At 55.8% G+C, this 27,440-nt stretch overlaps 2 protein-coding genes and 1 long non-coding RNA gene across 8 annotated transcripts; 2 read left to right on the top strand and 1 right to left on the bottom strand.

The window, feature by feature from the left end:
• Nucleotides 1-254: 254 nt before the first annotated feature.
• Cep170b (centrosomal protein 170B) lies at nt 255-25,319 on the bottom strand. 6 transcript variants are annotated; one of them, XM_050154678.1, is made up of 19 exons: nt 24,765-25,319; nt 21,564-21,695; nt 16,076-16,165; nt 15,383-15,461; nt 14,885-14,943; nt 13,721-13,859; nt 11,326-11,430; nt 10,767-11,240; nt 9,651-10,363; nt 9,185-9,358; nt 8,830-8,920; nt 6,982-8,655; nt 5,466-5,709; nt 3,604-3,763; nt 3,140-3,283; nt 2,912-3,000; nt 2,462-2,555; nt 2,250-2,301; nt 255-2,162 (listed from the first exon to the last, which is right to left on the bottom strand). In XM_050154678.1, the coding sequence occupies exons 2-19, from the start codon at nt 21,666-21,668 to the stop codon at nt 1,915-1,917; spliced, it is 4,734 nt and encodes a 1,577-aa protein (XP_050010635.1). In that variant the 5' UTR covers nt 21,669-21,695; nt 24,765-25,319; the 3' UTR covers nt 255-1,914. The 6 variants fall into 6 exon arrangements, with proteins under 6 accessions (XP_050010635.1, XP_050010637.1, XP_050010634.1 ...); XM_050154680.1 differs by lacking the exon at nt 24,765-25,319 and adding an exon at nt 24,603-24,625; XM_050154677.1 differs by lacking the exon at nt 24,765-25,319 and adding an exon at nt 24,009-24,218.
• On the top strand, nt 23,432-24,546 carry LOC126509076 (uncharacterized). The gene is made up of 4 exons (XM_050154716.1): nt 23,432-23,537; nt 23,698-23,858; nt 23,946-24,288; nt 24,344-24,546. The coding sequence occupies exons 1-4, from the start codon at nt 23,432-23,434 to the stop codon at nt 24,544-24,546; spliced, it is 813 nt and encodes a 270-aa protein (XP_050010673.1).
• LOC126509059 (uncharacterized) lies at nt 24,636-26,710 on the top strand. The gene is made up of 2 exons (XR_007594040.1): nt 24,636-24,829; nt 25,769-26,710. It is a non-coding gene; the product is annotated as an uncharacterized lncRNA (long non-coding RNA).
• The last annotated feature ends 730 nt before the right edge of the window (nt 26,711-27,440 follow it).

The following is a 27,440-nucleotide window of genomic DNA, read 5'->3' as shown; positions in this document are numbered from 1 at the left end:
GGGAGGCTGAGTAGGAATTATTGTATGAAAGGATAAATTTTTAAAAATGCACACACATATACATACATACACACATATACATACATACGGGTCTTTCTGTGTAGCTCTGGCTGCTCTCAGACTGACAGAGGTCACTGCCTACTAAGTTCTCAGATCAAAAGCGCATGCTACCGCACCTGCTATTAGTGTTGAGCTCACAGAGACTCCTTGCGCCAAGGCAACGTAGCCACCCCAACACCATATCCCCAGAGAGCTAAGGTGGCAGACGCTGGTGTGCTGCCACGTGGAAGAATGATTTATTAGAACGAATTTCATGACAAATCATATAAAATAACCATTTTCTGAAAGACATCCACAAGACCACCTGAGAACAATGTACAGAAATACCTTCAAGAAGCCAGGCAATTAGGATACCAACGCCAGGTCGAAGGCTGGAGGGACGAAGGAACTAAATGTGAGGAGGAACACCAATTTGTGCATTGAAAATAAAATTGTACAGTAATGACCAGGGGTGGGAGGCAGGACAGCCATTTACTATGGGCGCAGGCTGTGGGCAATGTGTGGGACATGCGGGGGAGCAGCCAACAGGCTGGGCTGGCACCTCCTCCAGACAAACGGCAGGCTCTAAAACACACGTAAACATCAGGTAGGCTGGGCAGAGGCACACAGGACCCGTGCATGACACTCTATCAGCTAAGTGTAAACAGAGAGACCCATGCTACCCCTGAGGGCTCTGGGTCTCCCACCGCAGCTACCTCTCCCCCAGCAGATAGGTCCTGATCAGAAGCAACACCCACACACACATCCAGCAGGGCCTAGAGCACACCCATGCCAGCCTGGTTGATATGGGACGCTCCCATCCCATCCCAGCCAACGGGCTCTTTGGCTTAGTGCCTCCAGAAACATCAGCAAGGGCAGCAGCCGGGCAGCCACACTCTGCTCACCTGGCAGGCCCCAGCCGAACAAATCCTGAGAAAGCATAACCAGTAGTGGGCCTGTCCCTGCCAGGCCCCACAGAGGATCAGGCCACAGGAGCCTCCTGCAGTTACCACTTTGTGCCCACAGCATCTGGGATGACAGGGGTACACAGTTTAGATCACAAAGCCAGGAGCTTCCAAATCTTTTTCTGCTACTCCAGTAAAGCACTCACCACAACCAAAGGGGCTGTTGGCCCACCCAGCTACACCCAGTCCCATTGTACGGAAGCCCAGGGTCCCTAGTTGGGATGAGTCCATTCAGGAGGACTTGCTGGGACAGTACCCAAACTCAGTGGGTTTGGCAGTTGTATTGGCACCAAAGGCTTAGAGCCATGGGGTTCCTGCCCCAAACACCTCTGTGAGCCACTCATCTGCCCAGGCTGATGGACTCTGCAGCAGCTATAGCCATGGACTCAGACAGGAGCCACAAAGCAAGTAGTCTCCTTTCTGGACAGTTTGGGGACATGCCAAGCCCATCCAGCTTCTGTGTTTGGCACTGACTGGCTCAAGGGTCCAGCCCCTTTCTCTGTCTGGCCTCAAGTCAGCACATAGGGATAGACAGGGTCTCTCAGGCTGGAGCTGCACCTAAGTCAGGCCTGGTAGAGTCCTGCAATGGGGCAGAGTACTCTTTCCTTTAAAGCTAAGGACAAAAACAAAAGTGACGGAGAGGAGGTGAATATGTGGCCTCAAGGGCTGGCCCTGGGCAGTGGATGCCCCAGGGGCTAGGCTAGGAGGCCTGTGAAAGTGGGATAGCCATGGGCTGGATGAAGTGGTTGGTGTGCTGGCTGAGGCGGGGCCTGGGGGCACCCGTCCATGGGGTTATGGCACATATGGGGTTTTCACAGAGAACTGCCTGCAGCCAGGCAGGTGGGCCGCGAGATGCACAGGCAGGCACAGGACACACGCAGAAGAAGGCTGGCCTTGCCCGTCCCACACGTTAGATCAGGAACCTCTCTGCATCAGGAAGAAAGGCAGGCTCCGGGAGGCCAGGGGGCCCGCAGTTTGCCCGTTGTGGGAAGCTCCTGAGGGGCAGGGCTGGCAGCAAGGTGTCCACCGAGGCAGGCGAGGCTGAACTCTGGGCTGCTGGCCGGGCTTTCCCAAGCCCTGGCTGAACCGACACTGCAGGAGCCCTGTTTCCCATGAGCAGGTCCAGGTTCACGCTGGGATCCACGATGGCATTGATGACTGGAAGAGAGCAAAGCGCCAGGCCATTGAGAATCTGGACATAAGCCCGAGGCTGCTGTTGCTGCCCTAGGTCTGGGCCACACCCACCTTCCAGCTGCTTCTGCACGCGTCTTAGTTCCTTCAGGATGGAGCTGATTTCCTGGGAAGGACAGAGAGGAGGTAGGCTACAGTAAGAACATGCAAGGGCCTCATAGTGTCCTCATGGACTTGGAGCAAGACTGAGGTTATGGTCCAGACAGCTCAGCAAGGCCACCTGGCTGGGGAGCCAGGCCCGAGGACAGGGTCCTGCTGTCTCTCACCTTGTTGGATGTCTTCAGGATGGGCACTTCATTCTCAGCGTTGATTCTGGCTTCTAGGTCCTCCCACGCCCGGCCCGTATTCTGGAAGAGGATCCTGGGAGGGGAGCAGGGACAAGGACAGAGACAGAGAACACAGGATGGTACCTTCCCAGACCTCTCTTGCCATAGTGAAGTTGATGTCATCCCTTGCTAGAGTTAAGAGGGAAACTACAGCCCAGAGCAGGAACACGACTAGCTACCTAATGCTCACGGTAAAAAGTCAGGTAGGGGCGGCTGGGATAGGGATGCAGACTGGAGAGAGGAAGAGAGGGTCCCAACCTCAGGGAGCAGTGTAGGCATGCAGGAACAGGCCACTAATGTGTGGCCCTATTAGGCTGCACATTCTGATACTGATGCTAGGTCCAGCACATGGAACCCTGTTGGTACTGCACCCAGGGACTTCTCACTTACTTCATCTTCTCAGCAAGATGCTCTGTGTTTTCACGGATGGCATGTGACAGCTGGGACACCGGGTTTAGCATCAGATTATCAAAGATCACCTAGAAGGACCTGGGCATTAGTATGGCTGCAGATCTATCCCCCAACCCCCCAGCTAGCCAGCCTCCATCCTACAACCCAGACACACTGTCCAGTGCATGCCCCAAACCGCAGCTACACAGTATGGGAGGGGCACCGTGCCTCCTCACGGTTCCGTGGCCTTGTCTTATTGGCCAGGGCATCCTCACGGCTGTCGTTCATGTTCTGATCCAAGTTGTAAGAGTTCATGGAGCCAGGCGGCACCTTCTGGAAGTTGAGGCTGGCCTCTGGAATGCGCTGTACCAGCTGCAGAGAATACAGCCAGGCACTATTGGCTGTCTGATGCAGAGGAACCACCAGAGGGTAGAGAGCCCCTCCACTGCTCCAAATGGTCAAGAGGTAAAACAAACCCCAGGCCCCATCTGCTCAAGATCCTTCCCAACACCCACTCCCTTGGAGGTAGACAGCATGAGGACTAGTTCCCACACCACAGGCTCTCAGGGACTCTGTAGGGAGCCCAGAGGACCTTCTCACCTCAAGTCCAGAAGCACAAGGTGAGACCTCCACCCTGGTAGACGAACACCTCCCCTCCCCCAGCATATGCACCCGAGAAGCCTGGGACTCACCTCTTCACGGGCTGAAATGGTTGAGGCAGGGGTGCTGGGCACACTTCCAAGAGATGGGCTGCGAGTAGGTCCTGGTGAGCCCAGTGCATCCCCATCCCCTGCCACGTCATGAATCTCCCTGGCCAGAATGGCCACATCCTTCACCAGTGTCTGGCTCAGCCTGTGCCAGCAGTAAGAAATGAGCCCTGCTAGAGGTTCTCTGGGTGGTGGACCCACAAGCCCCAATGCATACTCAACTAGGGGGAGCACAACCTCACTGTCTGAGGCAGTGCTGGGTAAAGGCCTGGGCCTGTCAGAGCTGGGCCTGGGGAAGGATCAGCAAGAAGAGTGAGCAAGAATCCCCCAAACTGTCTCTTCCCCCGGCACACTGGAGCGAGATATGGTGGTTGCTGGGCCCTCTCAGCATGGATACAACCCAGCCACAGAAGGTATGGGTACCACCTTGGTGAAATGAAGGCAGGGAGGAGTGGGTGGAGACCACCAGAGCTAGCATATGGGGCTTCTGACTCCAAGGGTCAGAGATGGGTAGAGGGACCTTGTGGCTCTTCCAATATGGCTGAGAGCTAAGTTCTGATCCACACCTTGGGGGAACACACATCTCTATGCTGACAAGAGTCCTAGGCTTGTCCCAGTGAGGTTCCTGGGCAGCCAGAAAATAGAAAACAAAGGAGGCAGCAGCAACTCCCTGAGCGTGCTGCCCGAGTCTACCCAAGCTCGAGCCCCTAAAGTCCTACGGCCTGTCTCTTGCTTCAGATGTTCTTCAGGCTCATCACCACCAATGTCCATTCACTTGAACCCCCAGCACCAGACTCAGGGTACCCTATGGCATCCTCATGGGTCTACCTAGGACCTGCACCCTGGCCAGAGATCTGGCCCCAGCTGCCTCGGGGCCACTGCCACACTTGACCCTCATGGTCCCCCAACTGGGCTGCCCAGGCCCCTCACTGGTCCCTTGGCTCTGAAATCAAGAACACAGAAGCAGGCCCCTGTGACACCAAATTTCCAAGCTCTCTGCCACTTCCACCCATGTTGCCACTGTTAGGCCCCGTTCTATACAGAGGCACACTGTACCCATCTCCTGGGCCCAGTAGTCTGGAATGCTAGAACTTGAGAATCCCACAAGGGTCATGTCTTTTCTTGTTTCTCCTTATACTAGGCTGAGACCTGGGGAGCCCCTGTCCCTTTGCTTCTCACCCAAGGGCCATACATCATCCTACAGGCCACACCTGCTTCTCAGGAAGCCCCTTCTGCTTCTTCAACCCATCTCTTACCCTGTCCCCTCATTCCACCATGGCCTCAGCCACTGTCTGTGAGATTACAGTAACTGTCCCCATTCCCACACAGGTCACTCTCCTGTTTCTGGTCACTTCTCAGTGCCTCAAAAGCCCTCAAGTTGAGCATCTTCAACAAAACCTGATGTCCACATAGGTGCTGGGGGTCCTCTACCTTTCAGGAACTGCCTGGTCACTAGGGCACTGGCCATAGCTCAACTAGACCCATGCCTGCACACTTCTCCCAGAACATACCCAGAAAATGACCATGTGAGGAGTTTATTTAGAATACAAACTGTAGTCACACTAGCTAGTTGAACTTAAAGTTCCCTACCCTCCTAGACAGACACCTGCCCATCCACCTACCCATCCATCTATCCAAATTATCTACTTATCTACTGAGCCACCACCTAGTGACCAACCCACCCATTCCTGCACCCACTCATTCACTCATCCATCCACTTTTATCACCCATTTGTCCATCTACCCATCCCCCCTCACTACCCACGGCCCACCAATCTCCATGCCTACTCAGGGTCAGGAGCCCAGCTCAGCTCTCAGCCGAGGGGACTCTGCGGCCTGATCACTCACCTAGCAATCTCTGCGATCTCTGCTGTCTGCACAATGAAGCCGTAAGGGTCAGGCTCTTCCTCATCATCGTCTGTGTCCCGGGGGCCGGGGGCCTGGGAACGAGCCCTGGCAGAGTTGCTGGCCCTTGGGGTCTGCGTGGCTGTTGAGGTATGGGAGCGTGTGTGTTTAGGGGAGCTGTGGTGGGACCCATACTCCTCCTCGGAGGTGGACGTGTAATCCGAACCCTGCTGCCGCCGCCGTGTATCTTGAGTGAGTGGGTTGGTTTCAGAAGCAAGAACAGAACAGAGAACACTCAGTGCCCTGGCAGCCCCAGGGTCCCTCAGGATGAGGGCCCTGTGCTGAAGGATATGCTGCATCACAGCTGATCCCAGAACCCCCAGCAGAAGCACCACCAGCCCAGAGGACATGCAGGGTCAGGGACTAGGCACTCCTGTGACCAGTGCAGCATCCAGGGGGCTAGGAGGGGTCGGGGCAGATGCCTGTGCCTGGTGAGCTGTGCCTGGTGAGATGAGAGCTGGTCCTTAGGTACCAGGAAAGGGCAGAAAATGAGGTAAGACACACATAAGGACCAGCTATGGTACTGCATAGCTGGATCACACAGGGGGGTGAGGTCCATGCCAGGTTCCTATGGTCTTAATCCGCCTCATCCTCAGGTATGGCTGCCTGGGTAGGATCTTAGGCTCCTTGGCTCAGGGCTGTTTTGAGCCCAAGCAGTTTTGATAGCAAACACACTTTGGATGAAGGGTGCATGCTAAGCAGTGTTGGCAGGTTAGGGACAGCAGTTTCTGCCAAGGAGAGGTCCTTAATCAAGGCAGCCACAGTGTCCCTACCCAGTGGGCCCAACAGGCAGAGGTCTATGAGGAGATGCTGGGAGGCAGAGGGGATAAGTAGAGCCAGCCAGCCAGGAAGAGCAAAGCCAAGGGGTGGGGTGGAGGCATCTTGGCCCAAACCAATCCACTCAATCCACTGGGGCATGGCATAGCTTCCTCAATGGGTGGGACAGAGGCTACGTGGACAGAACATCAGCCGCTCCAGCACTGCGGTAGTCTGTCCCTCTTACTGTACACACGCAGCTCAGGGGATGGGGCCGAGGTCACTGTGCATGTGGACTGGCACAGCCCTCTCAGGCCAGGGGCTCTGTGGCCATTCAAAGGATGCCAGGAAGGCTCCCACTCGATAGATACCCTTCCCTGGGCTTCACAGCTGCAGGAGTACAAGGGACAGGAAGCAGAGAACTTTGGGAGAGCCCTCTTCAGGTTCACAAGTGGGCAACTTGGGCCACTACACAGTCATCAGAAGTACTACCCTAGAGATACCAAGAGTGGCAGTGCCAACCTCATGGCCCAGGCACTGAGGCCACTGGGGTGATGGGAGGCACCCTGGGGAGGGTCTTCTGCCACACAGGAGCCATGTGCACACCTGGCCAGTGCACATGTGTGTGCACATTTACTCAGGGACTCAGCTGCTGCTGACCATCCTGCCCAACCACCATCCCACAACCCGTTACCCCACTCACTGGAGGAGTATCTGGCACTGCCCGGGCGGGCCCTGCTAAAGGGTTGGCGGGGGCCCGTGTTGGCAGCAGTAGCAGCAGCCTTCCTGGCAGCAGCTCGGGCCTCGACTATCGTGGGCTTACGACTGGTGCTGTAGAGCTCAGCACTGCGGCCAGAGAAGCCAGTGCGGGCCGGGGCTGTCTCAGAATCACTGGGTCCTGTGAAGGAGCCAGCCCGCTTCCGGGGCATGGCCAGGATGTCCAAACGTGTCAGTTTCTTGGCCTGCTCAGGGGCTGGTCGATTCGCTGGCTCAGGGTTGGCTGCAGTCCCTCGTTCACCATCCACAGCCTCGGTGTCCGAGGCATCCCCCAAACGGGCCCGCCTGAGTCGGGAGGCCCTGGTGGGCCTTGGGGTAGACAGGCTGTTGGAGCGGGTCAGTGCCTGCTGCACCTTCTGAGCAGTGGTGGAGCTGCGGCTTTGCTCCTCCCTGGCAGCTGGGGATGGTGGAGGAGCCACTGGTTTCCGGCGAGGTGCTGGTCGACCTGTCCCAGTGGCCTCAGGGGTCTCATGATTAGAACTGGGCAGCTGGGCTAGGCCAGAGCCTCGCTCCTCTTCGGGCCAGTCCAAGGACCCTCGAGACCCATGGCTACGCCGCATAGCCAGGCGCCTTGATGGCTCTCCATGGCCCAAGTCCGCAGGGCCTGGTGGGCGATGCTGCTTCTCTGACAGCCGATCTCGGGCACTGCCCTGGGTAGCACCCCCTGGGTCAACTGCTGCTGGTGGAGACAGCAGGCTCTCCTTCTGCGGCCCTGGAGTCTGGGGGGTTGTTGGGCTGGGTCCATTCTTGCCACTGAGCAAACTAATGGTGCTGGCTGTGTCCACATCTGAATCCCCAGACAGGGAGTCCTCTGGAGGCCTGGGGGTGCCGCCCCCCTCACATTCATCTGCAGACTTGGAGCGTAGTCGGGCCTCCAGGGCAGCCAGGGCCGTCTCAGTCTCCTTCAAGATCAGGTGGGTGTCCTGCGTGTGGAAGTCCATGCGTGAGGCCCGGGTTGCAGCCAAGTCTTGTAAGAGTGGGTGGCTAGAAATGTGGGGGAGCTTTCCAGGTGCTGGGGGGCCGCTGGTTGGCTCCTTGGTGAAGCTCTCTTGCCGGGCAAAGGCCAAAGCCTCTTTGGGTGGAGCCGGGTCAGGCTCTGGGGATCGACCACTGCGCAACTGGACCACCATCCTCCCATTGGCACTGACGTAAAGGCCATCCCTTGCTGAAGGGCTGGTCTGGACCACCCGTCCTGCGCCATCTACCTCTCCAGGAGCCACAAATGACTTCTTGGGGAAGGTGGCCTCCCCATTCTGATCACCAATGAAAAAAGACGTGGGGGCTAGTTTCCCAGAGGCCTGTGGTGAGTGCCGACCCCTGGCCCATGCTAACTCCTCCTGTCGTTCTGTGCCTGGTTCTGGGCCTCGGCCGCCATCTGATCCGCTGGCATCACTGAGGCTATCAGGGTCCAGATCTTCCTGGCTTATAAGGCGACTAGTCTGCTCACTGCCCAGCTCTGGTGGACCTGGGCCACTCCGCCTAGCAGCTTCAAGGCCTGCAGGGCTGTCAGCCCTATCACTAGGCAACTGAGGGAGCAGTCGCCGAGTGCGCACAGGCAGGGCCCCCTCAGGCTCTCCTGTTCTTCGTCCAGGACCATCCTCTGCAAAGCACAAGGCCAGTGCAGTTAGAATGGCTACAGACCTGCAGGCCCCATATACACACAAAGACCCAACCCTCTTCCAGGCACAGGCTGAGGCAAACTATGTCTATGGTCAGGACCTGAGGCTACCTTGGTATGGCCCCAACCCTTTACAACAACTCTGGGCTCACATACCTGCCAAGCCAGCATCTGAGTAGCTGTCAGCTAGGCTAGCCCATCGGGAAATCCACTTCTGACCTCCAGGGGAGCCTGGGACCAAGAGACTCTGCAGGGAGAAGGGCAAGAAACTATATCCACAGAACGGGAGGCACAAGCCCAGAACAGAGGCCAGGCACTAGAAGAGACACACTCACACTATACTTGCCAGAGGCAACACCCTCTTCAAAAGCAGCCAGGAGGGTTTGTGGCTTTTCCTAGGCTTGTGTGACCCCAATGTTATCACCAACTGGTCAGCTTCATCAGTGTATCAGGACTCAGTCCCAGGTGTGCAGCTGTGGCCCTTTTCTACCTTGACCACCCAGCCTCATACCTGCTGCTCCATCTGAGGGGAAACGCCCGGTGCTCGGGAAGCAAACTCTTGCAGCAAAGCCATCCGCTGGGCCACACCCCCATCACTGGATTCATCTTTGTCACCTCTGATGACTGGGCGGAAGGTAGCTGAGGACACCCTAGAGAGTTCAGGGGATTCAAATACCCCAAAAACCTGCCAAAAGAAGACAGTATCAAGGGTCAGAGGTGCCTGGATCTCTACTTCTATCCAGATGTGGTCCCAACTATTCAGCTGGGCATGGTGGGTAGGAAACAGGACCTATTCTGACAAGGTAAGAGGCAGAGTCAGGGGGCCCTCCCACTTCTGAGTCCTCTTGCCCAGCTGGACTAGACACATAATTGATAGCAGCAGGCTAACATCTAGTTCCCCAACACGACCATCATCAGCCCTGGAGTCCCTTCCTGCCCCACAAGCCGCCATAGGGGGTATATGGCATATACCATACCTGGTCGATCATCTTCCGAGCCTCCTCTACTTCTCTGTCTTGAGCCTCTGTCTCAATAGTGTAGGTGCCTGCATCGCTAAGGCTGTCATCCTCCTCCTGTCTACGTGCCTTGGTCAGCTGGGGGTCAGTGGGAGGTGGTGGAGTGGTTGAGGGGGTCACAGGGCTGGCCCCACGGGGTGTCAAAGGGGCAGGCAGTACTGGAGGTGTCTTTTCAGGGCCAGGTCTGGTGGCTGGGGAACTGTCCCGCATACACTGGGCCATGAAGTCCTGGGCCAGGCGGGAGCGGCGCCCCACACTGCCAAAGGGGCGCGTGGAGGCACGGGGGATGGGAGAAGTGTTGCCCAACCGCTCCTCAGTCTTCTCTCGCTTGAGTGAGCTGGCCCTCTGTGGTCCTGAGCTGCTGCCTGCTGTGCGGACCATGACACCAGGACGCTCTCTGTCAGTAGCCCCAGTGCCCCTGCGCTTGTCGGCCTTGGGCTCTACAGGTGGGGTGTGTGTGAAGGACTGTGAGCGTTTCTTGCGGGGCGTGTCCTCATCAAAGAACTCGATGACAAAGGCCTGCTGGTTGTGCAGCAACTCTTGGGGGTCCCTCTTGATCTGCCTCTGCAGCCGCACCTGCTCCCCACTGGCTTCTGTTGGGGCTCCAGACACCGAAGCAGCCTTGGCCAAAGGGTCCTCTGAATCGCTCTGTGTGCCATCCTCATGCTTGTGGCCTGAGAAAACCCCTACTCATCAGCATACAGTGAGCAGCGAGGGGAGCCTCACTACCCCTGGGGAATGGATCCACACTGACTGCATGGGGAAGGAAGTCCTGCACCACTGGAAACCTAGCACATGTGGTTTGCTGACGTAGAAGACACTAGACACTGCCCCCAAGACCAGGCAGGTGGTTCTTGGCCAATTCACTGGAAAAGGAAAATCAGCTAAACCACCTGGGCCCTCACTGATACGGTGAGCGTGTAAGGACAGGCGACACCTCCTAGCTTAAGAACTTGCCCAGCCAAGTAGTGGTGGCGCACGCCTTTAATCCCAGAACTCAGGAGGGAGAGGCAGGCGGATCTCTGAGTTTAAGGCCACTCTGGTCTACAGAACAGCCAAGTGCCAGCGGGTACTTACCCTTGAGAGTTCGGGTGTGGATAGGAAGATCACTTTTGGTGCTGTGACGATCATCTCCTGGGCCATCCCGGCGCAGCAAGCTTGGGTCATTCTGCACCAGCCAGTCAGCCACCTTGGTTTCGGCTGAGACCATCTCTACAGGTGTGGCCTCCTTGCTGGGGGGCCGTCGCTGGCGCAGGGAGAACTTAGTGATGTGGTCTTTGATCTTCACCTTGCCTGGGCTACAGTCATCAAACTCAATGGTGAAGGAGGCATGGCTCTGTACCACAGGGGCCATCCCACCACCACTTGCCTCCTGGTCTTTGGTGGGCACTTCCTGTGTTGGCACCTCAGGGAGCTGTGGTGGCTGTGGGGCTTCCTTCGTGGGAATCTCAAAGTAGCTGGGCTCACGTCTAAACGAGTAGTCTGGAGGCTCAGCAGAAGCACGGCAGCTCTCTAATTCACCATTTTGCTGTGCCAGGTCCTTGGGACGCTCTGTAGGGAGGGGTCCTCAGGCCAAGCCTTTTAAAACCCACCTGCCACCCTTCCACCCAGTCCTAGCCAGGGCACTGAGACTCACCTGGGTAGGGCTCCTCCTGGTGCCGGTCTTCAGGTGGCGTGGCACTGTCATCCTCACCCCACCAAGAGGGCTGCCCGTACAGTGGTGTGCGGTAAGGTACTGCCTCTGTAGGTGAGAGTTCAGAACTCAGGCTACAGTTGGTTCCCAACATGAAGATCTGGAACAGGGCCCATCTGTGGACCAGGTCCTAGTCTCACCTCCCAGCTGGGACCTGCAGCTCCTCAAGTCCCTGGCCAGTTGTTGACCACTCTGGGCCTGTTTCTACATCTATGGGCAAAGATGACCACTGGCCCTACCTGAACATCTCTCAAAGTAATGAAGGAAGGCTTATCCTACAGTCCCACAGTCCATAGTCCTGGGGGAAGGAGGCTGCACCCTCTGCTTTACAGTATACAGGGCAACAAGAGTCCATAAACCAGGTCCAGCCTCTTCTAAGGTTCTAGAAATGGCTCTGCTGTCATGGATGCTCCTGGAGCTGAAGACCACCACTGTCTGAGTAGCTAGTGTGACATTTTGGTGAGTTTATTTTAATGTTTGGATCCTTGTCTAGGTTAACACGGTACCTCCCATGAATCTAGGTTTTTAGCTCCTATTTGGGCAAGAGCAAACTCCAATGCCCCAGGACAGGGTGTTGGCTCTGATTACAAACAGTCCTATCTTGATGGAGGAAGGTCATTGGCTAATAAAGAAACTGGCTTGGCCCATTTTATTGGTTAGAACATAGGTGGGTGGAGTAAACAGAAGAGAATGCTGGGAGGAAGAGGAAGTGAGGTCAGAAGTAATGCAGCTCCTCTCAGAGCCAGACGTCTCAGACAGAGAGGCATGCTCCGCTCTCCCGGGCAGATGCACACAATGAAGCTCCTCGGACCCAGGATGGACATAGGCTAGAATCTTCCCAGTAAGTGCACCTTGGGGTGCTTACACAGATGATTAGAAATGGTCTAAATTAATATGTGAGAATTAGCCTAGAAGAGGCTATATAGAAATGGGTCAAGCAGTGTTTAAATGAATACAGTTTGTGTGTTGTTATTTCGGGCATAAGCTAGCAGGCGGCTGGGGTGCTGGGGACGCAGCCCCGCCGCTCCTAATTTCAACACTATCTCCATAAGCCCTTTGGATTTCTGCTGGGTCCAACAGCCAACAGAGCCTTGGTTACCAGCCCAGCTGTTCACACCAGCAGGCAGCAAGAGGGTCTGAAGTTACCTGACAGTCAACGAGTGTCCCTGTGGAATGGAGAATATGCCTTTGTATTTTGTACATGTCTCCTTCTCCTCAAGGGACTCTTACAAAATCACCATGCATTCCTTATATAGAGACTGGCTTCACTATGTGGTACGCCATTTGCACCGACCTATTCCACCACCCACTCCTCTCTCCTCTTGTTGCCCTGACCACTGCCTAAGGACCTCATTTTCTACCCAGTGCTGTATGCAGGGGCCCTTGAAGCAGTATGTTCAAGCTCTCTAAGCTGTTGGCTCCGAGCCTATCTTGGGTCTCCCGAAGTGCTGTGTCTCCTTTGTAGGACTGAGAAACCTACTTGCCCAATTGACTGCACCTGCTATAACCTCAGAGACAGCTCCAAGCCATTGTCACCAGCTGTGTCTATGCACAGCCTGGACACTGACAGGTGCTCTGAACAGGTCAGATGACTTTCTGGAAACCTGCCCAGTTCCCAGTAGTCTTCCCAAAGACAAGCATGGGTCAGGCTCCAGAGGCAGATGGCTCACTGTTCAGGGCACACCTGCACCCCAGCCATGCACCAGCAGTTCACGACACCACATGTGGGTACATGGGCTGACCCACAAAGCACAGATGTTGGTCAAGGCTGGGCAGCAAGGTGACCTTCCTGATGCAGGAAGAGCATGAACCTTGGCTTCCTGGAAATACTTGTCCAGCTACCACTGCATACCCAGGCAGGACTTACACCTCCTGTTACTATGCTATGCTATCCCGTGCCCACCGAGACCTACGTACCACTGCTCACCTTTGCACTCGCCCCCTAAATGTACCTCGCACTCAACTACCCACCCTAACCCCAGTGGCCATGTGATCTGCAGAATCAGGCCCAGAATCCTGACTAGGCAATTTAGACCTGCCTGCCTCTGTCCTGATGCAGACCACAAGGGTGGCCATCTGATAATCATTCAATTGTTGGAGACTCCCAGGACCTGAGAAAAGTGGGCACAAGTCCAGGGTTAAGCAGACCTGGGCCTTGACTACTGAGCTTTGCTGTAAGCTGGGAGTGCAAGCTGGGGAGAGAAGTCACATGGGAAATAAAACAGGCGAAGACGGTATACAGAGGGGCAATGGGAGACAGGAAATGGAAACACAGGCGCTGGGTGACTCTGCATTTCACCCTCCCCTATCCATCCTGGTCCCCACACCCATGGCCTACCTGCTCCATGTCTTCGGTCCCCTTTCTCTGGTCTGGGTTGTGAGGACTCACAGTAGGGCGTGTTTTCTGGCAGGGCCTCACCCCTCTTGGGTGCAGAGGTCTTGACACTCACCTGCAGCTGGCTGGTGTACTTCTCGTGCTGTGGACAAGCACACGGGGGGGGGGGGGGGGGGGGGGGGGGGGGGGGTAGCATATCAGCCTTGGGAAACATCCCAGGCAGCCCTGCCTCTCCTCCAAAAGAACAGAAAGAACCTAAGACTAGTCTATCTGGTGGGCAGCTGAGGGGTCTAGGCCTGTGGAGACCTAGGGAGAGAGCTGAAGTTCGCTTCTCTGGAAGGGAGAGAGCAAGCAAGGATCACAAAAGCAGAGTCTTAGAGACCATCATCCCCCAGGCCCACCTGAAGCAGGCCCTTGGGAAGGTAAGCCACTCAGGGGCCTAGCTATGTGGCCCCTTACTTCACCAATTCCTTTGGGAAACCGGGTAAAGAGAGACCACTTACATGGTTCACATGAGAGCTCAACCTCCATGACCCATACAGACAAGAAAACACTGGCCTGCCATAGCCCCCTGGACCCTAACTGCTTGGATCAGACTCCAACTGATGTGACCTTAGTGCTCTCAAAGACACCAACCCAGAGGGTCCAGGGCCCAAGGAAGAAGTGTGGTCTGGCTTTCCACTCTGCTTGGCTCACTGGTAGTACACTCTCCTCCCAGTGGTCCTGGCCTTCCATTAGGTGATCACAGTGCCCCACCTACATTCTTGCTCCCCAGCTCAGCATGAAGGGCTATCTCCCCAGCCAAGACTCTACGTCCCATCCCCTACCTGACTTAGAAGGTCCAAGGCCATATCTTATAGGCTCAGAAATCCTCATCTGTTCCAGTAGACCAACTACCCAGTCTCCCCGTACTGTGCCCTCCCCAGCTGCCCCACCATCTGTGGCTACAGAAGCCTGAGGGTAATGACTACTTTTCATCTGTGGACCGGGCCATCCAGCAGGACAGGCCAAGCAGCACTGATTCATGGCACCTGCAGCCAACAAAGGGTGGCTCTGGAACCTGGGGGCTGTGTCTGAGCAGAGAATGGCAGGCTATGGGGCTGAGCCCTGACAGCCAGAGGTCCCAACGTGGGGCTTTCCTAGTCCGTGGGCCTGTTTGACACTGACCTTGAGTGCCTCCTCCGGAACACGGTGCTGCACACGCTCTAGCACGTACATGTTGGAATGTAGCTGTAAGTTAAGGAGAACACGAACAGGAGGAGCAGGAAGGGCCTGTGGTTGGAGTATGGAGGCCAGCACTGTTGTCATCAGCGGTGAGTAGGTGGACTCAAATACTTCTGGAGCTGGGAAAAGGGCCCTTCTCGGGGAGGATCAATCATGCCCCACCACACTAAAGAGCATAGAAGGTCCTGGCTTTAGAATTCAAGGTCAACCAGGACTCTGGGTTCTGAAGAGTGCTGGTTTGCGCCTTAGACCCTCTGTAACTTTAAGCTAAGCATGCAGACAGGCAGCAGGGGCTGGAGTCTCACAGAATACCAGAGGAAGCCCAGTCCCAGGTAACCTCTAAGCCTGAGAGCCTTGGCTATGATTAAGAAATCCCCTAATCTGCTTTAAGACAGCAGAGCAACTGTGGCCTTGGTCCTGAGGAAGCAAAGTAGAGGATATCATAGCCAAAGCGGATGACGTCATTGAGCTTCAGTGTGATGTACTTCTGGTCGGGGATGCGCACATCATTCACAAATGTCTAGGGAAGAAAGGAGAAGAGGAGGCCTAAGTAGATCCTCCTTGCCTTCCCTGCACTCCTGGCTCACTGTTCTAGGGACAACTGAGTAGCCCTTTCAGGTAACACACCCTGCAGGGCCCAGGTGGAAAACCCTGATTGGGACTGGGGCCAGATGCCCCAGGGATCCCCCAAAGCCCAGTGTGTGGCAGGCCCTGCAGGAAGGGCTGCATTATCTGACAGGGAGACCAGGGAGGAGGAGAGCTGAAGGCCCGGGTTACACCGTGTAGGCAAGGCATGCTGAGGTGGTTGTGGACACCTGTTCAGGACTGCACAAGCAGAAAAGGTCAGTGTCTAACAAACGTAGAATGACATGTCTACATAGGACAGCCACACAAAGCCCCAGAGAGACCATCCCTATCCTCCTACCAGCTCCTCTCACCTGTAGTCAAAGCCGCCCTCCTTCCCTAGTCACATTCAGTGAGCAGAAGGACTCGCACTCCCAGTGGGGCTGGGCACATCTCATTTCCTAGCTTTGTACTTCCCTAGCCCAGCAGAGCTCTGCCCTGTAGAGCTGAGGAACTGGAGGGAAGGAAGCGATCAGAGTTTGGGTGGGACCACGAACCCAGTACACTCACCCCATTGAGACTGCCCAGGTCCTTCACCCAGTGTTCATCACGGTCCTGGTCGTAGTTGATGACAGCATGTTGCTTGTCCACACTGCGGGACTACAGGAAATAGACAGTGGTCCTCAGATGCCCCATCCCAGGGTCAGGTCCCCCATGTCAATGCCTATACCAACACCCATAGGCCTCAAAGCTCGAGCTCCCCAGTGTACAGTCAAAGCCACCCAGCTGCCACAGAAAGCCACAGGGCCACTCCATCCTCTCTGCCAAACCAGCCTCTCCTTCCAAAAACACCCTCCTCAGCACCCCATTCCCAGTGCAAGGCACTGGCTCCTAGGTCAGGGTGAGAGGGTACAGAAACCCTCTGGTCATCTGAAACAGGCTGTTCCCTGCCAAGGGCAGGTAGGGAGGCCAGCCTAGTTCCACTTGGGCCAGAAGGAAAGGGGACAGTGGGCTGCACCCTGGCACAGCTCACAGGAGCATCCTGTGTGATGGGCACATTCACCTCCAGTAGTACTCGTTTACCACTTGGTTCCCCCATCCAGCTTCCACTGCCCCACCCCAGCAGGGCTTGAGGCACTAATTTCAACATAAATGTAGTACCTATACTCCAAGGTGGTCTCACCCTTCCTGACCACAAACCTGCACAGGACCCTTCCCAAGGTTAGTCACCCAACTCTTCACATGGCTGAACACCAGATGCTACCCCCAAGATGTAGGCTGGAACAGGGTCATGGTACCGACTCAGGCACTGTCAGCGTGGTCCACGCCACCCAGTCTACAAGGCTGGCTATCTTAGCACCTAGCACCAGGGCTCGTCTCTGTCCCCATACCACACTATGACCTGCACTGCTAGGAGCGGTGGTGTCTGGCTGGTCCCCTTCCCTGCCTGGAGGAGCTCAGCCTAAGAGAGGACAATAGACTAAAGCAACTCAGGGAAGCCGCTGAGCTCAGATGAAACATATGGCCCAGGCAGTGCCTCCAAAAACAAGGTCCACCTCCAGAGCATACTGGTGAGAGCCTTTGGTGCAAGACAACCCCGCAGCTGACAGAGGACATATGAGGGTGTGGGTTTCTCAGCTCATAAATCAGGGCGCATGCCCCTCCAGCTGCTCACTTGGGGCCTCTCAAGTTGTCCCATACAGCCTAGCCCCTCTTCTTTCCAGGTACCATCATCCTGTCCAGCCTCCAACAATAATTAATCCACTCAGGGTGAGCACCCCTCCAGGCCCAGGCACATAGCAGAGACAGGGGAGAGGATGGTCATGGGCTCTGGCCCAGCCCACCCCTACTGCTAGCCATCCAGCTTGGCAGAGGAGACTATCTCCAGCCTCAGGGGAGATACCAGGGGAGGTCCTAAAGACAGGGCTGCAGCTGGAGTTCCAGGTGGCCCGTAGCCCAGCGTCTATGCCCTATAGCCACTGCCACCTGGGGAGCAAACACTGCAGCCCCAAGGTGACTGACCAGCTTGTCCATGATGAGGGGCTGTAGAGAGGTGGGTTCTGGGGGGCAAGAAAGGACCACACCTCATCCTGCAGGACCCTCAGTTCTTCTTGGAAGTGAGTGGGACACAAGGAGGGCAGTGTCCAGGGATGGTCATCCTTTAGCTCCCTCCTTCAGAGCAGTCCACATTTCTGCTAGGGACATCCAGGTTCAGATTCAGTCTGCTCCATGTCTCACTGTGATGTCCCCAAGCCTGTCTTGCTCACCTCTTCCCAAAGCTACAAGTCTCTGACAGAGTGTGCTATTGACCTTGAGATGGTGAGCTTTATCCCCAGGGCCCATCTTGGGCTGGTCCAAGTTCTATGTCTATAGCTGCACCCACAGATACCTCCTTCTTTCTCTGGCCCTGAATGGCACAGCTCAAGGGCCAGGCCAGATGCCATTTCACCTTCTTACCAAACCCTGGCCTGTACCTAGCTCTGTGCACGGGCCATCACCTCTCGGTCCCTAGCAGCACAAAGGCTCTGGGGCAAGGGAGACCTGCTGCTTCAGGAAGCACAGACTGGGGGCTGAGGTCCAGGAGGGTGGAGATGTGGGTATGGTCCAAGAAAGCCGAAGGCTCTGGGGACCTGAGAGGAATGGGATGGTAGCTTTGATTGACAGATGTGCTGTAAACTGACCCTTCCAGGCTGGAGAACCTCTTGCCTGCAGTGTCACATACTCTGAACCTGATGACCACCTCCTCCACTCACGCTGAAGAGCTCTGGTCACTTCAGCCCTTTCTGCCCTCCAGGATCCTCCCTGGAATTCCCACCCAGCATGTCTCTGGCCATTCCTAGGGGTGCACTCTTCTAGCTGCTATAATCAACAGATTTCAGTCTACATCCAAACATGGTCTCTCCCCATTTTCGCCTGACAGTCCTTGCCATCATCCAACTTTGCCTAGTCCGGAGTAATTTCCTGAGCCCCCTGGGCTTGCATATCCAGAGCTCCAAAGCCCTGAGGGCTCTCACATCTCCCTTTCCCTGCCAGGCAAGACAGGCTCTAGCCATACTACCTCCCACCTAGCCTGGCTCCAGCCCTCATGATGCATCTACCCTTTCCCTTCCCACAGTATTACTCCTACCCTCACCTCTGAATTGACGCAGGGTTCCCATGAGCCCCAACTCAGTAAGTTTGGAAGCCTACCAACTCCTAGGACTGTCCCTCTTGATAAGTATCTCTTAGAGAGGGTAGGTATGCAGTTGCTTCCTTGCCACCCCTAACCAGAAATCTCCTATCACCAAAACCTACAGCCTAGCTGCACCCACATGCTCAGAAGCTAGAAGCCAGCCCAGCCAGGAGATGAAGCTCTGGACCAGCACTCAGAGCTGGCTGCAGACAGAGAGTAGACTATCGAAGTGCCCAGAGAACACCAGGCACATGCTAAAGGAAAGTCAACGGCCTGTGCTTACTTAAAATGTTAAAATGATAGGTTTCTAAAGTTCAAGCCTGGCACCCTTCATGGGTAGAGCCCTGTCCTGGCTGTGCTGACCCTAGCAGTGGTCACACCCAGACCTCTGGGCATGCCTTCCTGCCAGCTCATCTCCAGTATAAGCATAGCAGAGCTATAGGTACCCACTGCAGCTGGCTGAACTTGCTATATGCACAGGGCCTCTGAGACTGCTTGGCTGTGGGATGTGCTTTCTGGGTTAGGGTGTCACACATAACCAAGGACAGCCAAAGAACAGACTAGGTGGAGGCAGAAGCCAGTTCTACGTCAGCTAATAGCATATAGGGGTACAAACATATGTCATACATAACATATACAATAAACACCTGCAGACACCTCATGTATGTACACATGTGTATGCCCATGCTCACATTTGCATGATACAGCATGTAGTTAATGGCTGGCTCTGTGCCAGGCAGGCCTGCACTGGGAATACTGTGTTGAATAAACAGCAGGCCCTGGAGAGCATAGCACATTGATGGCATGTGGCTATTGTTGATGGCTCTGCCCCAGAACACAAAACAAGATTCATCTGGCCTCTCTGCCTGACATGGTCCAAGTCAGACACATCTCTCTTAAGCAGCTGCGACCCTGCTGGGGCTGTCCGACTCCACTGGCTGCCCCTCTGTCCTCCCATAGCCTCCCCTCTCTACAGTGGCCCTTCCAGCTCCTCAGACAGAGGTCCTTTCTACACCCCGCTGACATCTCCCCTCTCACTGCTCTGCACTCATGCTGACAGGTCTGGCCAGTCCTAGGTCCTCCAATCCCACACACAGTAGTGACTCCTCACATTTCTCCCCACATAGAGCTTGAAGCAGGGTGCATTGCTTTGGCGGGCCAAGGGTGCGTGTGTGTGTGCTGGCATAGAGTGGGAGCTGGCTGAGTGGACACCGGAGGGGAGGACCCACAGGAAGACTATCCAATAGCTGAAGTGAACAGGAGCTGGCTGGGGTGGCAAGGGCTGTGATAGAAGAAATGGAAAGAGCGAGTAGGAAAAGTGGATGTAGAATCAGACCCCAAAGAGCAAGGGATGGTGTGGAGTGGGGCTGGAGAACTCTGGAGGCTCCAGTGTAGGGTAGGGAATGGCGGCAATGGTGGGTGTGGCCCCAGGCAGAGATGTAGATAGAGGGAACAGATGATGACAAGCCTCGGCTACTTGAAAGGTCCCAGAGCAGCAGTAGGGAGCTCAGATGCTGAGTCAGGGAAAGTAAAATGGTATGTAAATCCTCTGGTCACCAGGCAGCCAAGAGGGTGAGAGACAAGGCCAGCAGGGCAGGGAAGGGGCAAAGTCTACTGCAGGGATGCTAGAAGAGTCAGCTTCTCCGCATTATATACCTGCATGACCTCCCAAGCTTCAGCTTCTGTATGTAAGAGAGAGACACCCTCCCATAAATAATCACATCCCTCAGGGCGAGGGAGCGCAGAAATGCAGGGACACCCAGACCAGAAGCTATCCAAGCCAGAAAGCAGCGTTCCTCCACAGCCCTTACTTCGATCTTTCCTGCCTCTGGGTTACTCCTTTAGATAGAGTATAAACTGTAAGGTGAAACAAACCCTTTCCTCCCCAAGTTGCCTTTAGTGATGGTTTAGATTGCAACAGAAACCTAAGACAGACCTCTCCCATGCATGAGGACCCTATGTCACCACCTCTTAACACCATACTGCTAGGGACCAGCTCCAACAAAAACACCCAGAAAGCAGCACAGGGACTGGGCTGAGCTAGCCTTGGACAGGTGCTGTCCAGCTGTCTGTGCTCAGCTCAAGCTCAGCCCACTCTTAGGAACCTCACACCTCCTAGGAGTGTGCGGTGTGACCCTACTGTACATGGGAACTCAAGTACAAGACCCATCTAGGAGTCAGCACTCCCAGGGGCACTAGGCAGCTGCTCTGTACCTGAGCAGACCCCTTAACTGGACCAGATGAGCTCATTGAGACATTCACTTCCTTCTAAGGTCCCATAACAGGACATGGAGCCCAAGGCTTGAGGTTAGGATCACATACTCTATGCTGGAGTAGAAGCAGTTTAGAACTACAGGGAGCCCACTGTACCCCCAAACCAAGGTGTGGACCTTGAGGGCAGCACACCATCCCTCTCTTGGTCCCCAAGCCAGATGCATAAGCCCCAAGAAACCCAACTCAGGCTCTGAATCCTAGGTGGCCCAGCCATATCACCCTTTATAGCCCAGTGAGGGGACCCATCTTGTTAAGGCACATAAAAAGGTCACCAGCACTGTGACACATCTGGACACATTTGGGAATAAGACCTCCAGGACAGCCCTCAGGCTACCTCTATGGTTAAGCAATAAGGACACAAATGACCCACCTCAGTACCTTCTCTTGTCATCAGCACAGAGGACCTTCTCACCCTGCCTGGAGCCCTGGCACTAGTGCTTTCTTGTCAGAAACAGGTCTGGCATGAAGGAGCAAAAGCCCAGGTCCGTGAACATTCCCTCACAAGCCCCTGCTCATGCCCACCTGTGGGTCTAGGGCCCAGGTGGTGAGGGGTCTCTTCCTGTCTTTGATGTCCCCGAACCACCTTCCCAAATGTAAGAAGCCCCCACTCACCTGCAACATGAGTTCACATTCATCACGCCCCACGAAGATGAGTTCGCGTGGGAGCCGGTGGCGGGTGCCACTACTGCTCACCAGGAACCATGATGTGACGCTCATCTTGGCACTGAGGAGGCCTGCCTGGCCCTGTAGGGAAAGGGTCAACAGTGGGGCTTCCCAGCCTGGACTTTGGTCCCCTGGATATGCCCAAAGGCAGCAAAGACCTGCTCCTTTAAAGACTCATAGCCAAGGTCTCAGCATCTGCTTTGTCCTCCACATGCTGCATCCTTTTTCTCTCTAGGTGACTCTAGTCATACTGTCCAAGGACAGATCCACATGTCTGAGTGAACCCTGAGAAATAGTTCCTAGGTAGTGCCCAGCCCACTGAAGTCTCCAGGATGTATCAGAGGGTCTGCTTCCCTCCAGCAGGCCACTCTTCAAATCCTGGGGTGAGGAAGAAGTCCTCAGAGCACAGCACTGGCTCCATCACTACAGGGCCCAGCACAACATGAAAATTCACACACAGGAAATTAGCTTCGAGAGCAGAGCATGGTCTCAAGCATGGGTCTGGGCAGTGGCTCTGTGTGACACTGTTATCATACCGGTATGGTCTTGGCATAATAGTCCAAAAGGGCAGTCCAGAGCTCCTGGGGCCCAGTGCATCACAGTCTAGTTCTTTACATATTGTGAAGAACAAGTAGAGTGACAGGGGTGTAGCTCAGTGGCATAGCGCTTGTAGGTGGGTGTCTGGCCCTGGATGTGAACCCTTGTGCCTTAAAACACACACACACATACACACACACTCACACACACACACTTCATAGGGAAATTGCTGGCAGTCAGGAGACAGAAATACCAGGAACAACTAAGCAAGTGGAAGACTCATCAAGGGGTAAGGCAGCAAAGTGGGATAGACAGGAATGGCCACCCTGGGGAACAGAGGTGAAGGCAGAGCCCCAGCGTGCAAGAGTTTGAACTTAGAGAGGCAAGGGAGTACAGAAAGACTCTGGGTCCTGCACAGGGCTCGTCAGGTGGGAGCCATCACTGAGGCAGGAACAGCCAGCCATATAAGGCCCTCCCTCATCTCTCTGGGAAATATGAACACACACACACACACACACACACACACACACACACACACACGAGAGGTCACACTGATCACAGGGCCCAGGCCTTGTCCTGCAATGTCCAGTAGTCAGCCTAGAGGCCTCAACACAGGGCTGCTCACCCAGGTCTCAGTTCTTCAGGGTAAGCAGCAGGCAAAAACACGGGGCTCTGCCCATCTGTGAAGGCCCAAGTGACCAAGCATCCTATAGCACTCCATGAAGAAGCAGAAGGAAAAAAATCCTGCCTCAGTAGAAAATAGCTCCAGGTGGTCAGGAACACACCCCCTACCCACCCACCTCCACCCTCCCTTCTTTAGGGTCTAGCTCCTAGAGGGACAGAAAGGAGTGAGATTTCAATGCCCTTGCAGCCCCCACGACACAGACCCCATGGGGGTCTCCATAGCCCTAACTCCCAGAAAGACCCAATCCGACCAGCAAAGGTGTCAGGCTGTCAAGGGAGCCCCAGAGGGTCATTGAGCCTCCCAGCCCCACCCAGCCACTCTTGACATCACCTGCTGCCATCTCAGTATGGCCAGCAGTCACGGGGACTCCCTCAAAGGAGGGGGAGGCCAAACCCCAGACCCTGGTCATTAGGTGACCACTGCCACTGCCAGTCCAACTTGGAAAGGCTTCGGAGCCAGGGTTTGCTGGAAGAGGTTTGGGCTGGGTTGGACCGGCCATCGTTGCTAGGAGGGAGAAAAATAAACACCCCAAACTTGTCCCCTCAACCGCGTCAGCCAGAAGAGCCACCACCCGAAGGTGAAGGAGGAGGTGGCGATGCGGATGCTGAGGAACAGAAGGAGGCAGGGGGCAGCACAGTGGCTGAAAGGAGCAGACAGAACGAGGTCCCCTCCTGGCCGCCGACAGGCCCAGAGGAGGCAGGGTAAGCAGGGAGGCGGTGGTGGAAAAGGAAAAGGAGAGAATGAAGGCAGACGGAAGGAGGGACCGGGAAGGGGGGGGGGCGGACAGCCGGGAGGAGGCCGGGAGGCGGGCGGGCGCGCCAGGCCCAGAGGGGGAGGGAGCGGCGTTGTCTCCTGAATCAGCTCTGGCCGTGCCCGGGCGGGGACCCGGCGCCCAGGTCTACCCGCTTGGCAGGCCGAGCAGACATGCGCGGGGCCAGGCCTTGTCGCCGGTGCCAGGCGGCCCCTCCCAGGCGCGCACAGACCTGGGCAGCATCGGCGGCGGCGGGCACTGGCCCGGCCAGGTGAGCCAGGCGCCCTCGCCCAGCGCCCTCCTCGCCGCCGCCTTTGTCCAGGCCCGCCCCGCTCCCGTGTGGCCCTGAGGCGCGCAGGTGCCTTGCTGGAGGCCCAGCCGCCGTGAGCGCAGGGCCGGCGCGGCCCCTCCTGCGTCCTACCTGTGCTCCCGCCAGACCCGCGGCTCGCCCGCCTGGTCGCGGCCCGACCCAGCCCGGCACTCCGCCCGGCCGGCCGAGCGCTGGGCGGGGCCGCCGCCTAGGACATGCCCGGCGCGGCCCGCACGCTGGCGGCAGCCCCGGCCGAGCCCACGGGCAGAGCGCCGGACCGCGGCCTCGCGCGGCGGGTCCCCTGACGTCTGCGGCGGCACGCTCCGCCCCAACGCGCCCCGCCCCCGAATCGCCCCGCCCCGTCCCGAATGCCCCGCCCTCCGGAAACCAGGTTAGGGCGGGTCAGCCGCAGCAGGTGAGCTGGACTCTCCAGCGCCACCCCACAGGCTGCGCGCACCCTCCCGTTCAGTCCACCCTAGCCGGTGCAAACGATCAGGCCGGAGAAACTGACGATCGACCTTTATCCCTGGCTCGGGGCTACGCGTCTCCCCACCCTGTGTACCCGACCCTCTCCTCTCCGGCTTCGGCTCCTCCAGGGCTGCGGAACCGGGCGTACAGCTGCCCAGTGTCCTGGCCCAGAGCCGAATAGTTAACACTTAACCACATTCCAGAAGTCAGGGCTCCAGTCGCGCTCCCAGCCCCAACCTTTGGCCCTTCAGCCCGGTCGAGGGGTGCGGGGCGAAGGAAGTAGGATGAGTCCCAGAAGCCTGTGCGTCCAGCTGGGTCTCTTCCTCCTGCGCCCTCGATGATGCTGGACCGGCCGTGGACTCGGGACTGGGTGGGTGGTGGGCAAAGACGCCAACCTACCTGGACGTCGCAGTGGGCTGGGCAGAGAAGGGCGGGGAACTCCGAAGGCGCTCCTAGTTCCAGAGGTAAGTTCTCACCGACCGCTAGTTGGTGCCAGGTGCAACAATGGAGGTATCAGGTGTCCCTCGAGAGCCAAGGGGGAAGGGATTAGCGCGGGCGGGGCGGCTTTGAAGAAGTAGTGGAGGAATTGTGGTCAGGAGTAATAGTGAAGGCCTTGGCAGAAGTGGCACGCAAAGCAGGACTCCAAGCCTGGAAAGTAGACTTTATCCTGCGGTAGAGGAGCTGCAAGGGTGCAACCCAGACCACCCGTCTCCGAAGTCCAGGCTTCAGAGCCTGCGGTCATAGTTGCCCAGCCCTTCCCTAGAGAAGGACACAACTTAAGAACAGAGGCAAGCCCACCTGGAAGAGGCAGGTAGAAACATCTCCGTGAGAATGTGCCTGGCTGTTAGGCTCTGCGAACTTGCAGCGAAGGCCGGAATAGGGGAGTCTGGATTGCAGTAGGGGCAGAAAAAGAATGTGGCCCGGTGATCGGGCTTTGGATGCCATCCCAAGGACAGTGTGGCGCAGGAGGTTTGTGCCAGCTGAGACCTGCTCAGATGAAGACCTTGGAGAGAGCTCTAGATGTCCATGTGGGCGAATGGGAGTACTTTGTGGGGGAGGTCAGGACTCCTAGGAGAGGCTAGAGGGACTGAAAGAGATGGAGGCACAAGAGGAGGCCAGAAGGCAGACTTGCCAGGTCCTGGAAAGAGGGAAACTGGGTACTTTCCTCCCTTCCCACTCCACCTGCTCTTGCCAGGGCTGTTAGCCCCAGCACCAGCTTCTGGGAGCTGTATGGGGATTCCCAGGCTCTTCCTTAGGCACAGACTGACTTGTTTCTGAGACCCAACTCCTGACTGTGGCCCTTTTCCCATTCTCAATGCTTTCCCCAGCGGCTTCACTGCCCTCTTAGCTTTGCCTACCCTTTGTTTACTCCTTAGTAATGGATTTTTTTTTTTTTTTTTTAGTAATGGATTCTTGTAAACTTTTCTTCCTACCTGGAATGTGACTTCTTCCAAGGAAGGACAGGGGATGAAGGAATGGTGTCCTGGATTCCCACTGAGGCCCTTGCCTTCTGGGCAGGTTTGGAGGTAGACTGTTGCTTACTGGATGGGAAGGGGCCAAGCACACTTGAGTGACGGATCTGAAAGCAGAGCTAGTGGTAGCTTTAGTCTTCATCAAGTGAGGGTCACACTTAGGCCCGCTGAGAGAAGAGACTTCCTACAGTTTACCCAAAGAACACACAGGCCGAGTAAGAAAAACCATTTCCCACAAAGTGACCCATGCACTAAACATAAGCACGGTCTTGAAAGGACTTAAGTAGACATGCCTAAAATAAATACACACAAATGGCCGTAAAGCACATGAAGAAAATGGCCAACACCACTGATCACTATGGAAGTGCAAATCAGAACCAGAAGAGACCACCTCCTACCTATCAAGATGGTTGCTACCCAAACAGAGCAATTACCGGAGAGGGTATGGAGAACTGGGGACCTTTGTGTGTAAAATACCCCAGTCACTACAGAAATGACAGAAAATTGAAACCTGCAGTCCCACTTCTAGGTGGCTACCTAAAGGAACCAGAAGTCCAAGCATGGACAGACAGAGAGACAGACAGACACACGTGCACGTACACACACACACACACACACACACACACACACACCTTCACTGCAGACTTGGGGCTTTGGAAAGGCTCAGAAGCAATAGAAATAAGGAAGTGTGTAGGGAAATGGGCCTGGCTTTAATGAGGCCTTGGCTGTTGAGTGGAAGGGAGGCAGCACATACCAAGCTGCTCTGGGACCTAAGTGAGGAGCGGAGCCGGCTTTTATTAGTTTGCTGGGGAAAGTTAACAACTGTAGCAATGTTTCGTTTATGTTTAACAAATAAAGTTTGCTTGAAGATCAGAGTGCAGAGCTGAGCCACTAGAGGCCAGGCAGTGGTGGCGCACACCTTTAATCCCAGGACTCAGGAGACAGAGGAAGAGGGATCTCTGTGAGTTCAAGGTCACCCTGGGCTACACAAGATCGAATCTGTCTTAAAGAGAAACAGAGCTCACACAAAGGTGATCCCAGCACTTGGAATCCCATGCCTTTAATCCCAGCAGTAGGGAAATGGAGACAGATGGCGTCTGGAGATGCAGTCTGAGGACACGATCGCCCCTTCAGTCTGAGCACTGGTGGAGGTGAAAGAACTCTCAGTGGCTGGCCTCTCTGCTTCCCTGATCTTCAGCATTAACCCCTGACTCTGGATTTTTATTGTTAAGACCAACTAGAATTGGTGCTACAAAGAGCCACCATCGTGTTTGCCTGAGGGACTCCAGGTGCTCGAGAGTATGACCGAGTGGAGGGGAAGGGTTAGTAGAGGGCTGCAGCCAACACTGCTGCACGCGCTGAAAGGGGAGGGAAATCAAGATCAATGCGTCTCCTGGCAGAGCAAAGAGAGGTTAAAGGTTAAAGCAACAAGGAGGAAGACAGATGCCAAATTGGTTCATCCACTCCCAGTAACCCACCAGATATCCACGGGCCCAGGAGCCAGTGTTTTCTGGAGATGCAGCCTTCGGGTCCCTGAAGAGTAACTCAGGCAACCATTAAGACAACTCACAATCTGAGCGATTACACTGAAGTTACTGGGACA

Source organism: Alexandromys fortis, unplaced genomic scaffold, assembly GCF_014885135.2.
Source record: "Alexandromys fortis isolate MF-2015 unplaced genomic scaffold, M_Fortis_MF-2015_v1.1 scaffold_91, whole genome shotgun sequence".
NCBI lineage: Eukaryota > Metazoa > Chordata > Mammalia > Rodentia > Cricetidae > Alexandromys > Alexandromys fortis.
The sequence above is the reverse complement of the archived record's forward strand: the minus strand, read 5'-3'. Positions and strand labels throughout refer to the sequence as shown.

Bases quoted from the DNA above. Each gene is read 5' to 3' on its own strand.
- LOC126509076 (XM_050154716.1), top strand. From the start codon at position 23,432: ATGCGGATGCTGAGGAACAGAAGGAGGCAGGGGGCAGCACAGTGGCTG. The intron at 23,538-23,697 runs GTAAGCAGGGAG...CTCCTGAATCAG, and splicing joins ACAGGCCCAGAGGAGGCAGG to CTCTGGCCGTGCCCGGGCGG. The intron at 23,859-23,945 runs GTGAGCCAGGCG...TGAGGCGCGCAG, and splicing joins GCGGGCACTGGCCCGGCCAG to GTGCCTTGCTGGAGGCCCAG.
- Cep170b (XM_050154678.1), bottom strand. From the start codon at position 21,668: ATGAGCGTCACATCATGGTTCCTGGTGAGCAGTAGTGGCACCCGCCAC. The intron at 3,001-3,139 runs GCACGGTGCCCC...AGGTCCTTCTAG, and splicing joins GGCCACGGAACCGTGAGGAG to GTGATCTTTGATAATCTGAT. The intron at 2,556-2,911 runs GTAAGTGAGAAG...CTCCCCTCCCAG, and splicing joins CATCTTGCTGAGAAGATGAA to GATCCTCTTCCAGAATACGG.